This window comes from Diabrotica virgifera, chromosome 2, assembly GCF_917563875.1.
Source record: "Diabrotica virgifera virgifera chromosome 2, PGI_DIABVI_V3a".
Taxonomy (NCBI): domain Eukaryota; kingdom Metazoa; phylum Arthropoda; class Insecta; order Coleoptera; family Chrysomelidae; genus Diabrotica; species Diabrotica virgifera.
In genome coordinates this window covers 163,750,710-163,774,699 of record NC_065444.1, presented here as the reverse complement: position 1 = coordinate 163,774,699, position 23,990 = coordinate 163,750,710, and the positions used below count along the sequence as shown (strand labels likewise).

At 31.2% G+C, this 23,990-nt stretch overlaps 1 protein-coding gene across 7 annotated transcripts in view; it reads left to right on the top strand.

The window, feature by feature from the left end:
- Positions 1-23,990, top strand: part of LOC114332101 (neuroligin-4, Y-linked) — a 238,137-nt gene that overhangs the window by 148,291 nt on the left and 65,856 nt on the right. For all 7 annotated transcript variants that reach the window (XM_028281820.2, XM_028281823.2, XM_028281822.2 and 4 more), the window contains exons 4-5: positions 3,083-3,283; positions 21,555-21,834. In XM_028281820.2, coding sequence (XP_028137621.2) covers positions 3,083-3,283; positions 21,555-21,834 — 481 coding nt within the window. The remainder of the gene's footprint in view (positions 1-3,082; positions 3,284-21,554; positions 21,835-23,990) is intronic.

Genomic DNA, 23,990 nt, shown 5'->3' with positions numbered 1-23,990 from the left:
CTACCTCAGTCACAAAGTGTAAATAGAAATAATATACCAAACAACACAACAAAATATCTTTGTGCGACTCAATTCTTATTGTGTAAAAGGATAGGTGCGTCAAAACTATCGCACGAGAAAACCTTCGCACGGTTTAAATTCTTATAATGTGAAACAGCACATACAACTTCGTTCGCTGCTAGTGTAAGTGTATAAGTGTGCGTAATCGGAAAAATTAATATCGAAGACTCAGTACTAAAATTAGATAACAAAATCCTGGAAAGGATAGAACACCTTTATATATCTGGTAGCTGGATTGACTGCAGGGTTGAAAGTGATGCGGAAATTTCTACCAGAATAGAACTTGCACGGAAAGGCTGTATTAGCTGGCGTTCTGTATTGTGCAGTGAAAGTCTGTCATTGACCACGCGTCTAAAAGTATTGAAGTGTTACGTCTGGTTCCTTTTATTTTATTGTTGTGAAAACTGAACACAAATGTTACAACCTTAGCTTTTAATGTTGTTACAAGCTTAAAATCTCGTGGACAGCACACATATCCAACGAACGTGTGCTGGAGACCATGCACAGAGAGCGAAAATTGATCAAAGTCATAAAAATGAGAAAGATTCAATACTTCGGTCAGGTAATGAGAGGACCTAAATATCGCTTACTCCGGTTGATCATTCAGGGCAAAATCGAAGTAAAACGATGGGTTGGAAGAAAATAACTGTCTTGGCTTTATTTTGTCCTAGCGTAATTTTAGATAATGGACAGGTCGAATAGTCGAGGAATTGTTTTATATAGCCGCGGACCGAGAAACATTCCATTGGCTTGTTAATACGACGATAGCCAAGGCTTGAAAACAAGCACGGCACACAAAGAAGAAGATTGTGATTCCTCCATCCCATTCAGTACATTCGTCATTATACAGGGTGTAACAAAAATACAGGTCATAAATTTAATCACATATTCTGAGACCAAAAATAGTTCGATTGAACCTGACTTACCTGAGTACAAATGTGCACATAAAAAAGTTATAGCCCCTTGAAGTTACAAAATGAAAATCAATTTTTTCCAACATATCGAACACTATTAGAGATTTTTTATTGAAAATGGACATGTGGCATTCTTATTGCAGTAGCATCTTAAGAAAAAATTATAGTGAAATTTGGACACCCCATAAAAATTTTTGGGGGTTTTGTTCCTTTAAACCCCCGCAAACTTTTGTGTACATTCCAATTAAATTATTATTGTAGTACCATTAGTTAAACACAATGTTTCTAAAACTTTTTTGGCTGTTAGTACTTTTTCGAAAAGTCAGTTTTTATCGAGATATTTTGAATATTTGTCAAATCCACCACATATTTGTATATGGTTAAGTACGATTATGGAGACTTGGTAGTAACATGAAAATTTATGTATGACTTACATTTTTAGGTATATTTTGAACCATATTAAAAAAGAAGCCACATCTCGATAAAAGGTGCCTTCTCGAAAAAATACAGAGGCAAAAAAGTTTTAAGAACACTGTGTTTAACTAATGGTACCGCAGTAATATTTTAATTGGAACGTACACAAACATTTGGGGGGTTTAAAAGAACAATACCCCCATAAAATTTTTATGTAAACATATTAATAAATAGGTCTCAACTCGATAAAAACTGCCTTATCGAAAAAATACTAAGAAGCAAAAAGTTTTAAGAATATTGAATTTAACTAATGGTACCACAATAATAATTTAATTGAGACGTACACAAAAGTTTGGGGGGTTTAAGGGAACAAAACCCTCATAAAATTTTTATGGGGTGCACAAATTTCACTATAATTTTTCTTTAAGATGCTCCTGCAACAAGAATGCCACATGTTCATTTTCAATAAAAAATCTCTAATGGTTTTCGATATATTCGAAAAAATCGATTTTCAGTTTGTAACTTTAAAGGGCTGTAACTTTTTTTATGTGCATATTTGTACTAAGGTAAGTTAGGTTCATTCGAACTATTTTTGGTCGCAAAATATGTGATTTAATTTATGACCTGTATTTTTGTTACACCCTGTATATTCAGAATACATGTTGTATAATAATGGTGATAGTACCTACGCAGCCCTGTATAGTTCCTTTTTTGTTTTTGTTTTGCGTTTGAATATATTTCGTGTACGTTAACTTTGGATGAGTTTGTATCAGACAGATTTCTTATTAGGTTAACTAGGTGGTTAGGCGATGTCACATTGTTGTTCAATATCTGCTCACACGTTTCTTTTCCTGATACAAATCTACATTTTTCTTCGGCTATTTCTGGAGGTAAAAGTTCTTTAGCCGTTCATTGATTACATGTAGCAGATTTTTGCTTGCATGCGGAATAAGGCCAATGGTTTTGTAATTACTGCATACGGTTGATGATCCTATTTTATGAATAGAGATAAAGCCTGATTTGCACCACTCACCGGGCCATTCACCTGTGATATCATGGAGGTGTTTTTGTTTCTAATTTGGTTGAGGGCCTTCTCTATCAACATCTGCTCTTAAAATGAACGATATCTTTGATTGCATGTTTCCTGTGTTGTGAGACTAATGCATATTTAAAACTTTAAAAAGGGTAAACCCTGTAGTTGGCTGTACACCTTCGATAAAACAACGTGGAATGAAGTAAACACTTCTGTTATTATAGGTATATGAATTTATTAAAATTCTTAAAATTTATCCACAAGGGAGTGGAAGTACAAAGCGTTTTCGGTCAAACTGACTGACCATCATCAGTGAAACCTGGAAATAAGTGAACCACTTAGATTGAAAAGCAAAAGGGTGAAATTTTGACAGTTATAAATATAAAATGTGGTTACTTACGTCCAGTGTACAAGTAATTGTAACTAGCCAATTTAATAGGTGTATAGACCTCTAAATAACATTATTGCTACATTATATGCTATATAGTAGTCGACATTAAGTCGATGTCTTAAGATTATGAATATCACATGTGGATGTATGTCATCCTTGCTCGGAATTTGTGAAATATTTACTCGTGTACTATACTTAAGTGGGATTATAACTTATACATATAAATTGTGTATTAAATTAATGTGAGTTTTATTTAGTTTTAATTTTTAGGATTTCTGAAAGCTGGAGTAGAAGACACATCTAGAAGTAATTTCGGACTGGTGGATCAAGTTGCTGCATTAGTTTGGATTAGAGATAACATTGCAGCTTTCGGCGGTGACAGCAACTCTGTTACTTTGATTGGTCATGGTACTGGGGCCGTCTGTGCAAGTCTTTTAATGATTAGTCCTATGATATTGATCGAAAATGAAAGTAAGTGCAAATATAATAGGTATCTAATAAATGTATTATCAAATTAACTCAGATATAATGCTGCTTAGGTATAAAAGTAATAGATTAAACAAAATATATGATTATACAGGGTGATCAACTTATCCTAATGGATGCTGATTTCGATATCTTTGTTATAAAAAGAATGTGTGTGTACTTTGTACGCACGTAAGAAGTTATATGTACTTCTATTTTATGATTTCAACGAAATAAATATACTTAAAATTTATTTGTATTTTAATTAATTAATAAACTCATTTTGACATTACCACTTTAAAAAATTTTTTATTAAAAAAACACCAAAAATTAAAAAAAAAGATAATCTTCCGTGTCAGGATTTCAACCCGGTACCTTCGCGTTATGTAGTCGAATGCTCTACCAATAACCCAGGGTTTTATTTTTACGGCTTCTGGGACATAATTACAAACGACTAAACGACGGTGACAAATAGATCAAGTGAAGTATTAAATATAAAAATGTTTAAAATACTTATTATCTTTTTCCCAAGGAAGACAAATTTAAAGACACAAAAATTATAATAAATATATTTACTAAAAACACTAATATATTATTTTCAAACCTTAGTTGCGCTGATACATACATAAATTGGATGATTTAGCAACTAACAACATACTGTCGGTGTGCGCATGCGCCAGGGAATATAAAAATTCACCCTCGTGCCTAAAGAAGTAGAAAAACTTCAAAAAGAAACAACAAAAAATTAATAAGAAAATGTTATAAAGAATATATTTATAGTAGAGCTATTTTGTGGAGGGGCATATTTTTTGCTTTAGGGTAAGGTGGGGTACAATGAAAACACTGGAACAGGGGAAGTTTTAATTGTGGAACAGGTTAAAAATTTGGAACGTCAGACTACGAAAACGTTCCATGTATTTTGTCGGACAGACCTTCCAATTTATTTGATACCATTTCATTTAACTATCATGCAAAAATCAGACTGGTATTTATCACCAACTGGGCATTCTAATGAGTTCAACACGAAGAATATGTCACGTGACAGGAATTATATTAATGATAAAAAATATCAGTCTGATTTTTTTTTGTGACAGTTACTGTTGTTATATTATTATATCGATACCATCTTAACGCGGTTTTGTACAAGATAATATGGCCTCCCCGACAAACTTCGAATAGAATAAAATATAAAATTCAAATGAGTTATATAATGAGCTGCTTATGAGTGTTCAACTTCTTCTTTTTTTCTTCTTCTTTTGTGTAGAGACACGATTCTCTGTTTTTTCAATGTTCCTCTAGTAAGTTGTCTTTTCACGGTTTTCTTGGTCTTCTCACTGATCGTCTTTCTATTGGGGACCCGTCTCTCGCTATCCTTACTACCCTATTTGTTGTCATTCGGCTTATGTAGTCATTCCATTATACTCTTCTATTATTTTCCCAGTAATTAATATTCTTCACCTTACATCTCCGTCATATATTTGTACTTACTTCTAGTTCTGTCCCATAGTGTTTACCATCGATTTTTCGAAGGGTTTTTATCTCCGCTATTTCAATCAATTTTTTGTCCTCTGTGTCAGATTGTGTTTCTGCCGCGTATGTCATTATTGGTCTGATGACTGTTTTGTAAATTCTGTCTTTCATTTCTTTTCCGATATTTTTGTTTCTCCATATTGTTTCATTCAGATAACCTGCAGCTTTGAGTACTCTATTCACTTGATATTCCACTTATGTTTCGAGCTTTCCGTAGCTGGATAGTGTAATGCCTAGACATTTAAACTTCATCACTTCTTTTATTATCTGAAATTAACAAGTTACATTTTCTGGCGATTATATTAAATTGGTGCAACATACTTTGTAAATTATATTCACTTTGAGAGATTAGTATTGCATCGTCTGCATAGCAGGTTATTCTAAGTTGTGTTTCTACCATTTGATATTATTTTTTAGTTCTTACTTTGTTATTATTTAATCCATGATCAGTTTGAACAATAAACGACTCAGGGAATAATCCTTATCTGGGGTGTTACCCCATTGCCAGCTTAAATTGGGTCAGTTAGTTCATCTTCTACTTTTACTTTTATTGTGTTGTTCTGGTAGATGTTTTGTATCGTTATTTCTAGTTGTACCTACTTTTCTTAGAGTAGAGTATAACAAATGGATAAGATCCATTCATTTGACCCTATCCAATGCTTTCTTAAAGTCCACGAAACATAAACTTGAACTTGCACCATTATAAATATAGCGTCGGTGCATGATCTTCCTGACCGAAAGCCTTTTTGTTCTTCTTCTTCTTCTTGTTCTTCTTCTTCGTGCGACTAGGGTTACTCGTGTTTGTCTGCCTCTTATTCTGTTTCAGTTGTTATTGACTGTACATTGTTTTTCCACTTTTTCGGCGGCCTTTCAACGGATCTTCTGCTATACGGCTTGTTGTTTCTACAGATGTTCGCTAATCTATCTGGTTCCACTCGGTTTACATGTTCGTTCCAGTTTTTCTTTCTTGTGTTTATCCACCTGTTAATATTTTGGATTTTGCATCGTTCTCGTATACTTGTGTTGCTTTGTCTGTCTCTTAATAATATGCCCGCTATTGATCTTATTACTTTCATTTCGATATTGTTGATTTGCTCTTCTGCTAATGGTATAATTTCATTCAGTTTGTTATAAGTTTGGTTGTTAATTTTAATGTTGTGTTTAATAAGTTAATTCCTTTGTAATTTTTCGGATCTGATTTGTCTTCTTCTTAAAGAGAAGTATTAAGATGCTTGATCTTCATTCTTGTGGTATTCTGTTTTGTTATATTATTTTTTGTACTCGTTTTAATAGTTGTTTAGTCAGATCTTGTCCTCCATACTTTAGGAATTCGTTCGATATTCTGTCCTCTCCTGGAGATTTTCTATTTTTTTTATTTTCGTAATGCTTCCTCTACCTCTCACTCCTCGATGTTTATTTCTTCGTCTGTCGTAACTTCGGGCGTTGGTGGTTCATTATCGTCGCCTTTTAGTCTGGGCTGATTATCGGAGAATAGGCCATTTTTGGGAAAAGTTATTTGGGAATCGAATTATAAGATCCTATATATTAATAATATAGGTATACAAAGTCCTCAGATAGTGTGCTACTTTTTTTATAAACAAAATGGCGCACGAAAATCGTGTTTTTTTCACTTATTGCTCTATAACTCCGAATATTTTAACTTTACAACAAATACACCCAAATAAAAATTTACCGTGATTAAATTATGCATAGAGACGTGTTTTTCCCAATCTGCTCCGACGGAAATTTTCTTTGGAAAATGCGTGTTTTCCCAACAAAATTTTTAATTTTCAAATAAAGTTTTAAATAAGTAATTATCTACCAATAATTAAATAATTTGGTGACTTAAAAGCCTTCTTGGTTTAGATTATAGTTCCAGAAGCTGGTGAAAATTGAACGAATATTTTAGCAACAATTCAATTATTAATTAATAATTTACGGTCGCAATAATAACCAAAATAATTATGCTACACTGATCAAACTTTGAAATCTTAAAAAGATGAGATGCCTGTTTAACATTTTCTCGACAAAATATTAATTTTTAATTTTTTTGCATAATCTTTAAATGTTTTAAAAAAAATAGGTATAAACAAATTAACGTTTATCAGAAAGTTTTTATTATATTATAATTTTAAAAAATAGCTAAAATGCGCATTTCAATTATCTTGAAAATGAATGCTTTAAAACTTTTTTGCAACCATTTGCAAAAAAGTTATGAAACAGCAAATAAACATACGATTACTACGGTGTTTATAATTTTTTTAATTCTTTCAAAGCGTAGAAGTGAGTTTAAAGAACAAGGTAATTATTTACAGAAAAATATCGATTATAAGTTTAATGGTTATATTTTAATTAAAAATTATAAATATATTTTTTTGTAATTTACACGCGCGAAAGTAGAATAATACAGTACTGTAGCTAAAATTTTCACTCGGAGCGACGACCGGCGGCCGTGCGACGTACATTTTTAATGAATAATGTATGCTGCGTGTCAGTCGCTTCGAGTGAACATTTTAGCTCCGACTCTGTATCAGGTCTACTTTTGCGCTAAAAATTACAAAAAAAAGTAATTTGAATCTGTGATTAAAATATAACCATTACACCAATTTTTGACATTCTTTGTGAGTAATTAGACTGTACCATAGACTCACTTTTAAGCTTTGAAACAATTAAAACAAATTATAAACAACGGAGATATCGTATATTTACTTTGCTGTTTCATAACTTTTTTGCAAATGGTTGGAAATTTTTTTTAAAGCATTCATTTTCAAGACCTATGAAATACGCATTTTAAGTATTTTTTAAAATTAGAATATAATAAACAATTTCTGCGAAATGTTAATTTGTTTATAACAATTTTTTTAAACATTTAAAGATTATGCAAAAAAATGAAAAATTTATGTTTTGTCGACAAAATATTAAATAGGCATCACACCTTTATAATCTTTCTAAGTTTGATCAATATTTCTTGATTATTTTGGTTGGTATTGCGCCTGTAAATTGTTAATTAACAATTGAATTGTTGCTAAAATATTCGTTTCATTTTCACCGGCTTCTGAATTTATAATCTATACCAAGAAAGCTTTTATTTCACTAAGCTATATAATTATTAATAAATAATTACTGGCCCAAAAAAATTATTTGAAAATTCGAGATTTTGTTGGGAAAACCCACATTTTTCGAGGAAAATTTTCATCCGAGCAAATCGGGAAAAACATGCCTCTATGTAGAATTAAATTGGGGTGAATTTTGATTTGAGTATTTTTGGTGTAAAGTTAAAATCTTCGGAGTCATAGAGCAATAATTGAAAAAAAAATACGATTTGTCGGCGCCATTTTGTTTATAAAAAAAGTAGCACACTATCTGCTGACTTTGCATACCTATATTAATAATATATAGGATCTTATAATTCGATTCCAGCAATAAAATTGCTGGTAAATAACCTTTCTTTTCACTTTAGTAATTAGACCAGCGTATTATAACTATTTTTTTTTCAAAATTTAAAGATTATGCAAAAAAAAGAAAAATTTATATTTTGTCGAGAAAATATTAAATAATCATCTCATCTTTATAATCCTTATAAGTTTGATCAATGTATCATGATTATTTTGGTTTTTATTGCGATCATAAATTGTTAATTAACAATTGAATTGTTGCTAAAATATTCGTTTAATTTTCGCCGGCTTCTGGAATTACAATCTATACGAAGAAAGCTTTGATGTCACCAAGTTATTTAATTATTGATTAATAATTACTTACCTAAAACTTTATTTGAAAATTAGAGTTTTTGTTAGGAAAACCCGCATTTTCCAAGGAAAATTTTCGTCGGAGCAAATCATGAAAAACATGTCTCTATGGAGAATTTTATTGCGGTGAATTTTTATTTGGGTTTTTTTTTGTTGTAAAGTTAAAATCTTCGGAGTTATAGAGCAATAATTGAAAAAAATACGATTTGTCGGCGCCATTTTGTATATAAAAAGTAGCACACTATCTGCGGACTTTGCATACCTATATTATTAATATGGAGGATCTTATAATTCGATTCCAGCAATAAAATTGCTGGTAAATAACTTTTCCATGAATTTTGCTAATTAGCTCATATTATTTAGCAAATAGAGATCGGAAGTAGTCTGCTCGTGTTCTCTTCTGTGTTTCGTTTTTATTAATTCAGTGATCTCTTTTCCTTGTCCTCTGATCATTCTCCATACTTCTTTTTGTGTTCCGTTGAAGTCGTATTTTATCTGTTTTGAAAAACTCTGCCAGTGTTTCCTTTTTATTTATCTAACTAAAGTATTCGTTTCGTTTCTGATTCGTTTGTGGTGGTTGCATGCCTGTTGTGTTTGTTCTGTATTATAAAAAGGCTTTCTTCTTTTCTTCACATTTTATCCTCACTTCCTCTCTAAACTATGGAGTTTTCTTTTTTGATATGCTAGTATTCGTTACTTTCCTCTCTCCAAGTGATTGTGTTGCAACGTTGAGTGTCAAAAATTGCAGTGTCCAAAACTGTGTTATCAATAATCAAAGTGAGCATAATAATTCAAATTTCCGACTAACAGTACGATAAATACGTGTGCTTGCGAATGTGGTCAAGCTTGCGTTGGTGTACGGCAGCGTTTCCCAAGCGGTGGGTCGCGGGCAGATTTCAGGTGGGTCGCGGCGTGGCTCTTGCAGTAGCTGAGAAGCGTACATTATATATATCATCATGGGTGTGGGATGGGTCGCGAATACGAAAAAACATCAGAATGTGGGTCTCCAGACATAAAAGGTTGGGAACCACTGGTGTACGGTGATGAAGTGTGGCTTGTATAGAAGGTTAAGGAAAAGAAGAGGGCGATAACAGAAATGCAAATGTTATGGTGGAGGTTGTTTAAGATTTGAAGGGACAAGACCAGGAATGATGTTATTAGGAAAAGTGCTGGGGTAGCTACAATCTCACAAAAGGTATAAGAACAAGGACTGCAATGTGTTGGTCATGTCAGATGTAGATATGAGAACTAAGGATATAAAGCAAAAATCGTGCTGTTAGAAGTTGAGGGAAAAAGAGGTAGATGAAAACCGAGGAGAAGGCAGAGCAAGAGAGAGAGAAAGGTTTAAATGTAGCCGACAGGGTGAACAGGAATGAGTGGCGAAGAACAATAAGGAACAGGGACCCGTTAAAAGAGGGAACTGAGGAAGAAGGAGTCTAAAATTACATATTATAGTATTTCATTTAAATCAATTCAAATAAATCATCTAAACCACACTCGTCAGTTCAAAAAACATGCATCATCATCATCAAGAGGCAAAACGCGGTCCAAGATTGTTGCTGTAATTTTGAATATTTTGTCGAGATATTTGACACACATATTCGTAATAAAATAAAGGATGGCGGTACAGAGCCCAATTCGAGAAATATGTTAGTATGTGGAAATTACTCTATAACTAAATAAAATTTTGCAAAAAGGAGCCTGTGCCGCCATTAAGAACAAAAAAATACATTTTCTTCAAATAAACTTTTTTATCCTATGTCTAGATTTTGTGTCACATTCGAACTACTAAAAATCGATTTTCTGTAACAAGAAATCGAACGTGACTGACTTCGAATTTTTTACACTTATACAATAATCATTAGAATCAAACAAATTATAACCTCAGAAATGATATCTTATGATCTCCAAAACACCCGTGTTGAGCTGCCCCCCCGCCCCCACTTGCAAAAATCAAAAAACAAATAGCCCTGATTTATGAGCTATTTATGAGCTCTCATATTCCGCAAACTAAAAATTTTGAGCTCGTTCCACTGAGCAGGAATTTGATACTTAAGTGGGGGGGCTGAGTCAGCCCCCCCCCACTACTTAAAAATAGGAATATTGAATCGGTTTTTGCGGCAGAATTACGAGCTATTTATGAGCTCTTGAAATTATATAGTTTAGATTTTTGAGCTCATCCCCTTCACCCAAACAACCCTTTAATTGATTTAACTTAAGGGAAAAATGCTGAGAAAACTTAAAATATATCGTATTGCGGATATAATTCCTATAGCTTATATACTCTAAGAATAAACTATTAAATCACGTGCATTTCGATTATTGAGCTACAACCCCTTCGCAAGAAAACCACCCTATCTTCCCGGCTTAAGAGAAAGTTGTACTTAAAATGCATTAAACTAATTATTTGGCGACTACATATCATTGAATAATTTATAAGTTTCCAAATTACGCGCATTTAGATCAGTAAATTGCAATTTATTTTGTATAGTGCAGTCACTGAAGGTAAAAATCAACGATTACCTTCAATTTCGGTGAATCTTCATCGATTTTCACGAAAATTGTTCAGTGGTTAGAGGATACGTCAAGAAACAAAGGTGACATGATACCACCTTGCGCCTTTACCCTGAGGGTGGATACCGCCCCTTCTCGGGGGTGAAAATTGTTTTATTAAAAATAACTGCACAAATCAATAAACGAACAAATTAAAAGCAAAATTTATTATATAAAGTTAATAAAATAAGTCAATACTTTTTAAGTTATTAAAGATCAAAGATTTTAATTATTCGTGAAAAAAATGCATGTTATGAAGTGGTTTTTCGTAAATCACTGAAAAATTGTAAGTTTTTACAAAAAAGTTAATAGTAGTTTAATTCGTATAGCTTATATTCTAAGAATAAACTCTTAAATCACGAGCCTTTCGATAATAGAGCTACAACCCCTTCGTAAGAAAACCATCCCATATTCCCGGCTTAAGAGGGAGTTGTACTTAAAATAATTTAAATTAATTATTTGGCGACTACATATCGTTTAATAATTTATGAGCTTGCAAAATGTACGCATCTCAATTATTAGGGGAGTGCATTTAGATTTTCACTTCGGAAAAAATCAAACAAGATAAAACTTTTTGTAATTTCATTAAGAAATGTTTAATAAACAACATATCAAAAAGTTCTACTCGAGAAGTGGGTGCTTCATTTTTTATTAAACAAATGAACAGCGAAGTTAGATGTTTTTTTAAATAACTCCGGAAATATAATTTTTAGAAAAAACTGACTTGACCATTGAAAAATTCAGAAAATTTTACAAAAAAAACCTTGTATAAAGATTTTTCTAAAATTAAATCTTTAGCTTCTGTAATTTTTTATTTATAACGATAAAGTCACCCTTCTCACACACATTGGCGCACTGTAAACTAGCGTTGGAAGAAGTGCACGGTTGAGTTTTTTTAATGTAATTCTTTAACTAATGGATCAAAAGAAATTTTACAAATTGGACATGAAAGAAGATGAAATAAGCTATCTTATGGTTGTAATATAAAGAAATAAAATGTATGGACATAAGTACGGTGTGGGCGGAAAGTGAGCCTTACATGAATTTTGTTTAAAAATGATTTAAAAATGTGTAACTAATACAATTTTACTTATAAAACTCTCAAATTTGCACAACTTATATCTCAATAATCTTACTAAACGATGTTTCATTAAAAAAAATCTCAAAAATTTAATTCAAATAATACGATGTCTCAAAAAATGTAATTTTTGAAAACTTCCTTAGTTTTACAGAATTCCCACCACTTTAAGACGGTATTACTCAAGTTTGAATAAATCTAATACAGTTTTTTTGCTATTTTTTTAAAGCTTGGGATGATATCTTTAAAAATCACTGAATTGTTTTGGTATGAAAATGAAATAAACAATTTATTTTTGAGAAAACTAAGAAAGATAACAAAAATGTAATAAAAAACCGAAAATTACCAGCTGAAAAAATGTATATACAGAGTGATCAAAACTTTTTTCTGTAAAACTTACCTGAAATACATTTAATAATAAGCTTCAACAATAATAAATGTTCAACAAAAAAATTTTTTTTTAGCTCTTATACAGTATGTCTGCGTAACTTGGAACCTATTGATAACTTTTTTTAATATCAGTTTTACGAAAAAAAAGTTATTCTTTATAAAATACTCTACATCGTATATAACATAAGATGCAACCATCAAATAGCAAATTTCGTTAATTTTGTACGAGGTATGTCAAAAAATATGAATTTCACTCAAGAGTAAAGTACCTTTATATTTCACAATATCGAAAATTTTTATAAAGAAAAGTTGTTTATAATTAAAAACTATGTTCCTATAAACTATATATATGTAATTATATCCTTCTAATCGAAAATTTGTTTTTTTTAATATTCTTTCTAATACATTTTAATTTTTAATATTATTGAGAAAATTATTTGTTTATCTTTTTTTTTAAGAATGAAATTCCATATTTGTTTGATTGGATTCTACTTGTTTTTCATTTAAATATCCGCCATTTTGAAATTTAAGTTTTTAATCTTTAATTCAGATTCAACAACCTCTTAAAAATAAAGACAATAAATGTTTTAGAAAAATGTTCTTTTTTATGTTCTTTTTAGAAAATCCGCATTTTGGATCCGCAATTTTATAGTTTATAATGTTAGCATTTAAGTAAGGTTTATCAAAGCTCTCAAAAATAAATATATGTAGAAATAAATACATTTTGTAAAGAAATTATGATTTTACAACTATTTTTTAAGTTATTCGCCATTTTGGATCGGCCATTTTATAATTTAATTATCAAATTTTGATTCAGGTTCAGCAACCTCTCAAAAATATCCAGATATATGTAAACAAACACGTTTTATAAAAAAAATTCGGATTTTACAACTACTTTTTAAGGATTTTTAGGAAAAAATCCGCGATTTTGAATCCGCCATTTTGAATTTGCAAATTGTAATGTCAGATTCGGATTCAGCATAATCAAAACTTAAATAAAAACATTTTTTATCAAAATAAAATGTTGAATTCACCCATATTCTTAACATTATTTATACAAAAAAATTGTTATTGTTTAAACAATTAATAAACAATTAGCGGCGAAATTTGTGAGTAGAACTTTTTACTTTAACATATTTATAAACTAACAAAAGAAGTTTTAGAAAAATATAACCTTGTTTGATTTTTTCCGAAACATTGTATCTTTTCGTTCTAATTGCACTCCCCTATATTGAATTGACATTTTATTTCTATAGTGCAGTCACTGAAGGTAAAAATCAACTATGACCTTCGATTCCGGTAAATCTCCATTCATTTTCACGAATTAACAATAACAACTTGGGGTTGTAACCTGAGGTATATGTCACCCCTTCTCGGGGGTGAAAATTACTTTATTAAAAATAACCCCACAAATCGAGAGAGGGGCAAATTGTAAGCAAAATTTGTTATATAATGTGATTAAAATAAATCAATACTTTTTGAGTTATTAAAGATCAAATATTTTAATTTTTGTGAAAGAAAATGTATGCTTTAAAGCGATTTTTCATAAATAACTCAAAAACTGTAAGTTTTTACAAAAAAGTGTTCATCACTAAAATTGAAGCTAATAAGAAATATAATAAATTGCTTACTTGAAAAACCCTTTAATGTTAATTTAAAGTAAGTTATTGGTAATTAAATGTATATTGTTTCTGAGACTATTCAAATCTAAGGATTCAAGCTTAAATAACGGGAAAGAGATGCATTTTATAACACTTAGGTACTAAATACTTGTGAAAGTACTTAGAAATACCTATCAAAAATGAGCTCCAGAAAAAGTTGATAGCATCAAAATCCGCTCACCAATTTTCGTGAAAATGAATGGAGATTTACCGAAATCGAAGGCCATAGTGGATTTTTACCTTCAGTGACTGCACTATAGAAAGAAAATGGCAATTCAATAATTGAGATGCGTATATTTTGCGAGCTCATAAATTATTAAACGATATCTAGTCGCCAAATAATTTATTTAAATTGTTTTAAATACAACTCTCTCTCTTAAGCCGGGAATATGGGATGGTTTTCTTGCGAAGGGGTTGTAGCTTATAATCGAGTTTATTCTTAGAATATAAGCTATACGAATAAAAGTACTATCAACTTTTTTGTAAAAACTTAGTTTTTCAGTGATTTACGAGAAACCGCTTCAAAACATGCATTTTTTCACGAATAATTAAAATTTTTGATCTTTAATAACTTAAAAAGCATTGACTTATTTTAATAACTTTATATAATAAATTTTGCTAATAATTTGTTCTTTTATAGATTTGTGCAGTTATTTTTTATAAAATAATTTCCACCCCCGAGAAGGGGCAGTGTCCACCCTCAGGGTAAAGGCGCAAGGTGGTACCATGTCACCTTTGTTTCTTGAGGTATCCTCTAACCACTTACCAATTTTCGTGAAAATCGATGAAGGTTCACCGAAATTGAAGGTAATCGTTCATTTTTACTTTCAGTGACTGCACTATACAAAATAAATTGCAATTTACTGATTTAAATGCGCGTAATTTGGAACCTTATAAATTATTAAATGATATGTAGTCGCCAAATAATTAATTTAATGCATTTTAAGTACAACTTTCTCTTATACCGGGAAGATAGGGTGGTTTTCTTGCGAAGGGGTTGTAGCTCAATAATCGAAATGCACGTGATTTAATAGTTTATTCTTAGAGTATATAAGCTATAGGAATTATATCCGCAATACGATATATTTTAAGTTTTCTCAGCATTTTTCTCTTAAGTTAAATCAATTAAAGCGTTGTTTGGGGGTGAAGGGGATGAGCTAAAAAATCTAAACTATATAATTTCAAGAGCTCATAAACAGCTCGTAATCCTGCTGTAAAAACCGATTCAATATTCCTATTTTTAAGTAGTGGGGGGGGCTGACACTAAAGTATCAAATTCCTGCTCAGTGGAACGAGCTCAAAATTTTTAGTTTGCGGAATATGAAAGCTCATAAATAGCTCATAAATCAGGGCTATTTGTTTTTTAATTTTTGCAAGTGGGGGGGGGCAGCTCAACACGGGTCTCCAAAACTTTCATTCTTTTGGGTATGCCGTCTATTAAGTTGGAAACATAATTTTTTACAATACCTTCTCAGTTTCCCACACGAACAATTCAAGGACGTAGCGAAGATGGATAATGGATGATGCGTTGCATCTTAAAATTAGTGTTCTGATAGAATAGACTCATCAGCTACATATTTTTATTAGGTATATTATTCACTTGATGCGACGACTAACTAACGTCTCGATGATATGATTCTGTTTGTTACATCAATTATACATAGTAATCCAACCCCTGTAACACATAGGTATCAGTTTCGTCAAAATTCATTGAATTTAACTTCGTTAATCCACATCCAAGTAAAATATATAACTCTGATGCATAATGCAATTACTACTACGACATGGGAAGTAACTTTTACCAGTATGTATTATTCTTTAACATACGCTACATAATCATTTAGATTAGATAGATTCTTAATTCATTTTACATATTTTTGACATATTCAGTTATCATAATAAATATCAACATAGTTTAGAATAAATTATTACGTACAGAATCTTGTATAAAGCATTGACAGTTCTGTTAGTGATTTTTGTTTTGTATAACTAAGCTTGTAGGCTTTAACTAAATTTGTTCCTTATGGAGTAAAAGTGAAAATCGTAAACAAAATATCACCAAAGCCATTATCAAAATTTGATAATGAAAGATCCCTTAAAGTTGATGACAATGGAACGGACTCTATTAAAAATCATATTATGAAAGTAAATGAAGCAGATCCTTTTCAAGTATTAAATTATCTCGAAGTGGACTGTTAGAAGTTAAGTAGTCGAAGTGGACTGTTATGTAGAAGAACAAATTTTTACATTTCTGCAAGTAAAACTCAATAAGCAAATGAGATAAGATCATCCTGTTGGTTCCTTCTTTTTACTAATAAACAAAAAAATATGAACGAGATAGTTATTTGTACAAAGAAAGGATGCGAAAAGGTTCAAATAATACAAAAATAAAAATACTGTGATTCAAAAGAGTTTTATGCCCATATTGAACCACTTAAATGCCAACAACTATAATGCAGATGTACTTTTGAGTAAGTTTTATGGACCTCCTATATTTAGGCTGATATTTTCATTTTTTCAAATATGACTATCTTCCAACACAGCGCAGATTGTGACGATTATTTCATTCATAGAGATTCTGACCGATAGAAACCTATAGGAATAAAAATTACAGCGATACTTTTTGATACTTTCCCGTCATCAAGTATTTTACGTCAGATGCCCTTCGTTGCTACGCAAAAATACATTCAGTGACATTAATCACAATTAATGTTTTACAACTTGTCAGAGAGAACACCAAGAAACAGGTTTAGCAAATATTCAGACGAAGATATCAATATAATATTAATTAAAATGATTTTAAAACATAGTTTTATTCATGAAATAATCTTACCGAATTATTCTCGAGCTCTCATATATTATCGATTTGTTTTGCCCTAGTTACACTTTGACATAATATCACTCCCCTTCGGGTCGTAACTGTCAAAGTGTCAAAGTCTCACTCGCGATACAAATCGATAATTTTAGAGCTCTCGTATAATTACTACTGATTATTTCATTCATAGAGATTCTGACCAATAGAAAGCTACAAGAATAAAAATTACAGCGATAAGTTTTGATAATACTTCCCGTCGTCAAGTATTACGTCAGATGCCCTTCATTGCTACGAAAAAATGAACATTCAGTGATATTAATTGCAATTAATGGTTGTCAACTTGTCAAAGAGAACACCAGGAACAGGTTTAGTAGATAAGTATTCCGGCGAAAATATCAATAAAATATTAGTTAAAATGATGTTAAAAACAGTTTTATTTCGTGAAATAAGCTTATCGAATTACACACGAACTCTTAAAAATTATCGAGTTGTTTTGCCCTCGTGACAGTTGACATAATTTCACTCCCCTTCGGGTCGTAAAACTGTCAAAGTGTCGTAATTTTAGAGCTCTCGTGTAATTACTACTGATAATATTACAAACATATCAAATATGATATTATAATAATATGGTTCACAAATGTTTGTACAAAGACGAACTGATCGTTGGCCTTTTCCATATTGTATGATTATTTCATTCATAGGAGATTCTGGCCAATAGAAAGCTACAGAAATAAAAATTAAACTGATAATTTTTGATAATATCCCGTCGTCAAGTATATTACGTCAGATGCCCTTCGTTGCTACGAAGAAATACATTCAGTGACATTAATGACAAATAATGTTTTAAAAATTATAAAAGTGATGACTTTCAACCGTCAAATATTTATAACAACTGTGTGTTTAATTGTACTAATTTGTACTTATATAAATAAATTACAATAAAATAAAATATGCACTCGATCTCTAAAATTATTATTGAATTTTTGCCCTCGTGACACGTTGACATAATTTCACTCCCCTTGGGGTCGTGAAATTAAAGCTGTCAAAGTGTCACTCGGGAAAAATTCGATAATTTTAGAACTCTTGTGAAATTACTACTGAACATTGAAACTTTTGATGTATGTATGTATGTTTTTTTTCTCTGATTCTGGCCTTGGTTTAGAACTAGAACCTTTAGCCACGTGATTGTATAACTTATCACTAAGTCAGGTGTAATGTGTAGTGTGTGTGTTAAGTAAGTGTCTTGTTACTTTGCAAAGTCGACGTCAGTGTCGTTGCAAAGAGACGCTAATTGTATCCGAACGTCTGCGGTCCCTCCGGATGTATTTATGTACATATTACAAATATAAATGAAATAGGTATCTACAACAAAATAAGGTACCTATAGAAAATTACCTCTCACAAAGAAAAGGTGTCACATGTTCCCAGCTATAAAAAACAGGAAAGAAAATAAAATGTACGATATTTGATACAAAACTGTTTATAATTATCACTGTATAAAAAATTTCATAATTGTGTCATAAAGTCTTGAGGTGCCGGTTTTTTGCCGGAAGATGTGTATAGTAAGGTCTCGTTTTTTGCAGTGGATACGTTTTACAGAAAAGCGCATATAAAAAAATCGCATAAAAAAAGACTTTACTTGCATTTAAAAAGTAGGGATACGTTCCTTAGTTTTCTAAAATCACATAAAACCAAAACGTTTGTCGGCCAAATTTATTGACTTTGGTGTGTTTTTTCTGCATTGGTCCAAATAAAACCTTTAAAAAGAAATTAAAAAAATAGACATATTAAGATGGCAAAAACCTCTTCTAATGAAAAATAACTTATTATAAAAATGAATAAGGCACAGCTAAAGCTGCGTTGACATGGATCAATGGACTTGATCAACTCACTTAAATTCAAGGAAATTGAACGCATTTTGAAAGTCTAAACCCCTAGTTAGTCTGAATTGGTTCATTTAACTTGAAGGAATCGTCAAGAATTGGGGGTTTGGACGTTCAAAAGCGTTCAATTCACTTGAATTCAAGTGAGTCGATTAAGTCACTTGATCCTTGTCAACACAACTTAAGAGAAAATTTAATTTCAAAACAATTACAGGTTATACCTTTTAGTGTGAAATTAGGAAGGATGTAATAGCGACATAATGTAACAATTGGAATCTCCAAATTTCAAAAGCTCAGTTTATCGACATCTGGAAGTGAATAGGTAGCTAATATTAGATAGGTAATTATAATAGTTCTCAATAATAAAATCTTTTGGATGAAATACAAACCGCACAATTTCAAAATCGCATTAAAATAATCCGCATAAAAAGAGACCTACTATCAAATGTATTTAGTGATATATTAAGGCTGATTTATCTTAAGACGGGACGTCGACTGGACGAGGACACCACGGCTGTCTTGCACGGGGCACGTTAAATAATCGTAGGATAAGGAAAACATTGGCTAGTTTATAGTACTACGGGACGAGGCGACAACGGGGACGTGCGCCGTCTATTGTTCCACGTCTCGTGTCGTACACACCCCGTTCTAAGATAAATCCTGCTTTAATTGTTTATTCCTATGTTTGTTCAAATATGGCATTAAACATGTAGACCAGTAAGGATCTGTTTTTAGGTGGATGTGAGAGGTGGCATTCAGATTTTTGCGGATAAAGTTAGTTGATAACTTCATTAATAATAATTGATTTATGCTCCTTCGCAAATATGCCCGAAACATTCATAAAAAAAATAAAATATTTAAAAATTTCAAAAAAAAAATTTTTTTTCTTTTTTTGCTTATAACTTTAAAACGTTTCATTTTGGAACAAACTCGTATAGGAATAAAACAAAGATAATTAAATTTTATATCAGATGCGATTGGTCAAAAATATCTTAATTTATCACCCTTGCTGCAAAATAGCAATAAATATAAAATAAGGGGGCAAAACAAGCCTGTCCTTATTCAATGATTTTCCATCACTTAGGTTACACTTGGAACCTTCCTAATTCGCTTAGAAAATTTATGTAATGTGCTAAAACCGTACACCAAATTTCATTAAAATTGACTTACTAGATTTTGAATAAAAATTTTGCAATCTAAACTTTTTTAAAAAATTCAAATTTTTAAAATTTGCACAACAAAAACTAGAACATACAAAGATTTGTCAATTTTTTTACATATAAAGAAGCAATCCACCTATCTAATGCACTTTACAGAATTGAAATCGGATTGTTTAAGGAGCCTCAGCAATGTTTTAAAGTTATAAACAATTTTTTGGCTTATAAACAAATTAGTCCTGTGGCCAGGAGGGGGTGCTACGGGCTCCTGTAATGGACTTACCCAAGATGCTCATGTATTTTTTGACCCGTAGAACACGATTTTTTTGGGTAAGAGTTGATCCGGATGTCGATAAGATTGTTATAAACAAAGAACTTGAGGAATTACATTACATCGATTTTTCGCAAAATAAAACATTTTTTTGTATTTCTTGGGTAATTCTAAGCAAAAAATGTTCTTACAAGTTTTTTCGTAGGATGCATAGTTTTCTAGATAAACGCAGTGGAACTTTCAAAAATTCGAAAAATTGCAATTTTTGAACGCGAATAACTTTTGATTAAAAAATAAAATAGCAATTCCGCTGACAGCATTTGAAAGTTTAAGTCAAATTATACCGGTTTTAATTATTTGCATTGCTAAAAATTAATTTTTTTAATATTAAACAAAGCTATTTGTTTATAAGCCAAAAAATTGTTTATGAGTTTTAAACATTGCTGAAGCCCCTTAAATAATCCGATTTTAATTATGTAAAGTGTATTAGATAGGTAGAGCACCTCTTTATATGTAAAAAAATTAGACAACCTCTAAATGGTCTACTTTTTGTTCAGCAAGATTTTAACAAATTTGAACTTTTTTAAAAACATTTAGATTGCAAATTTATTATGCAAAATCTGTTAAATCGATTTTAATTAAATTTGCTACACGGTTTAAGTATATTACAAAGAATTTCCTAAGCTAATTACTAAGGTTCTAAGTGCCACCAAAGTGGTTAAAAACATTGAATAACAACAGGCATATTTTGCCCCCTTATTTTGTATTTATTGCTATATTGCAGAAAAGGTAAATACGTTAAGACATTTTTGACTAGTCGTATATCATACAAAATTCAATTATCTTTATTTTATTTCTGTACGATTTTGTTCCAAAACGAATCGTTTTAAAGTTTTTTTTTTGTTTTGGTTCTGGCCTTGGTTCAGAACCAAGTTATTTTAAAGTTATAAGCAAAGAAAACAGAAAAAAATCGACGTTTTTCGAAATTTTTAAATATTTTAATTTTTTTATTAATGTTCCGGGCATATTTGAGAAGGAGCATAAGTCAATTATTATTACTGAAGGTGTCACCTAACTTTATCTGCAAAAATCCGAATGCCACCTTTCACATCCAAAAATAGACGTTTTTTCACAGATCCTTACTGGTCTAATGTGTATTATTTTATAATGGTATTTAATTTACATATTTACAGGATTGTTCCATAGAGCCATCTTAATGAGCGGTACAGCTTTGTCAGATTGGGCCTTAGCAAGCAGTCCTAACGAAGTGGCCTATCAAGTTTCGAAAGCGCTCAACTGTCAAATACACGATGACTTTGCTGAATGCCTAAGGAGAAAAAGACTGGAAGAAATTATGGCTGCGGGTGCCATTACTCCAGGCTATAAAACACGTTTTGGACCGATAGTGGATTCATTGGTGGTGCCTAATGAACCTAAGAAATGTATGACACAGTATCATGACATATTTCGAAGGTATAACTAAATTTTGTCATTACGTTTTATTTTATATTTCCTATTTTATATTCCCATCAATTGTCTCTGTTAATAGATACTACATATTATGTAGTACCTATTAACAGATAGAGAAGGCGAAAACGGCGGGTTCGTTGGGAAAAATATTCCCATGAGATTTTTTTGCATAATTACATTCGTGAGACATCCCAGAGTAAGGTTCAAGAAGTCGCCCACGTAAAAAGTGGACCAAATTCTTTTTAACAATTTTTTTAATCAAATTGCAAAAATCAATATTTTTGGCCTGGACAATTTTTTTTGTAGATTTTTTGGACCATTCTGGATAAAAAAAGTCTCTTATAATTTTTCTCTAAAGTTGATCGATTTCGAGTTATAAGCAATTGATATGAGATTTTATAGGCGATTTTCAAGGCTTAATAACTCGGTTAAAAGTTATTATTATGAAAGTCAGGTGACTAAATCAAAGTTTAATGCCCCCCTACAAGATCCCAAAGAAATTTTTGTCATTATTTTATTACTAAGCTGTTATTTTTAAGTAATAATATTGTTTCAGTAGATTCAGTAGAAATTATCAAACCAAGACAGGTTAAATGCTACTAAGAGCACTGCCGAATCATAATTTACAATGTATAAACATTGTAAATCCCAAATCACGATTTCCAAAGTTTATACATTGTAAATTTGATTCGGGAGTGCTCCTAGTAGCATTTAACGTATCTTAGTTTGTTTATTTCTACTGCATCTTGATTGTAAATTTAGTATAAGCTATTTGAAAAAACTACTTCTTCGTCGGCATATCTAATGATTTTTAGAGGCACTGTATTTGGTGAAATATTCTGCATTAGACAAGACGAAAACGGCGGGTTCGTTGGGAAAAATATTCCTATGAGATTTTTTTGCATAATTACATTCGTGGGACATCCCAGAATAAGGTTCAAGAAGTCGCCCACGTGAAAAGTGGGCCAAATTTTTTTTAACAATTTTTTTTTATTCAAATTGCAAAAATCAATATTATTGGCCCGGACAATTTTTTTGTAGGTTTTTTTTTACCGTTCTGGATAAAAAGTCTCCTATAATTTTTCTCTAAAGTTGATCGTTTTCGAGTTGTAAGCAATTTAAAATTGAAAAAAAAACGAAAAATGACGATTTTTAAGGCTTAACAACTCGGTTAAAAGTTATCAGTATGAAAGTCAGAAAGTTACTAAATCAAAGTTTAATGTCCCCCCCCCTCCGGTATATAACAGCTTAGTAATAAAATAATGACAAAAATTTCTTCGGGATCTTGTAGGGGGGGGCATTAAACTTTGATTTAGTCACTTTCTGACTTTCATAATAATAACTTTTAACAGAGTTATTAAGCCTTGAAAATCGCCATTTTTCGTTTTTTTCAATTTTAAATTGCTTAACTCGAAAACGATCAACTTTAGAGAAAAATTATAAGAGACCTTTTTTATCCAGAATGGTCCAAAGAACCTATAAAAATTGTCCGGGAGAAAAATAGTGATTCTTGCAATCTTATTTTTCCCAACGAACCCGCCGTTTTCGCCTTGTCTAGACAATTGATGGGAAACCTAGCTTAAGTATAATATTAGTTTGATAATAATCCTTTCCATTTAGGGAAGTAAAGATAGGGTGAGTAAAAGCACTTATATGTTGTCTACTCATAAAATCTGCATACTACTTCTTTTATCACAGCTGCCAATAAAAATCTGGATAATATGGAAGTTACAGAAAATTAAAAATGTTATTTAAAAACAGATATGTGCCAACAAACGGATTTGATTATTTATTGTTCTAATCGTTTTGAATTTCTCATCATAAGGATATCATAGAGACTATCTGATTGACTGCATTATATGTATTTCCGAAAAATTCGAACCACGCATTAATAATACCTATATTTCAAATGATTTGCAATAGTTTAGATTTTACCTCGCTTTTTGTCCTGATTTAAACATTAAAAATAGAACAATAAATTGACTTTTATAGATATATAGGTCTGGATCCCGCGTATGAAAAAAAAGTTGATTAATAGCAAGCTGAAAATTTGCTAATAGCTTAAGGGTGTCTAGTCGGACAAATTTTGATATATAGGAACACTGGAACAGGGAAGTATTAATTGTGGAACAGGTTAAAAATTTGGAACGGTAAGACCA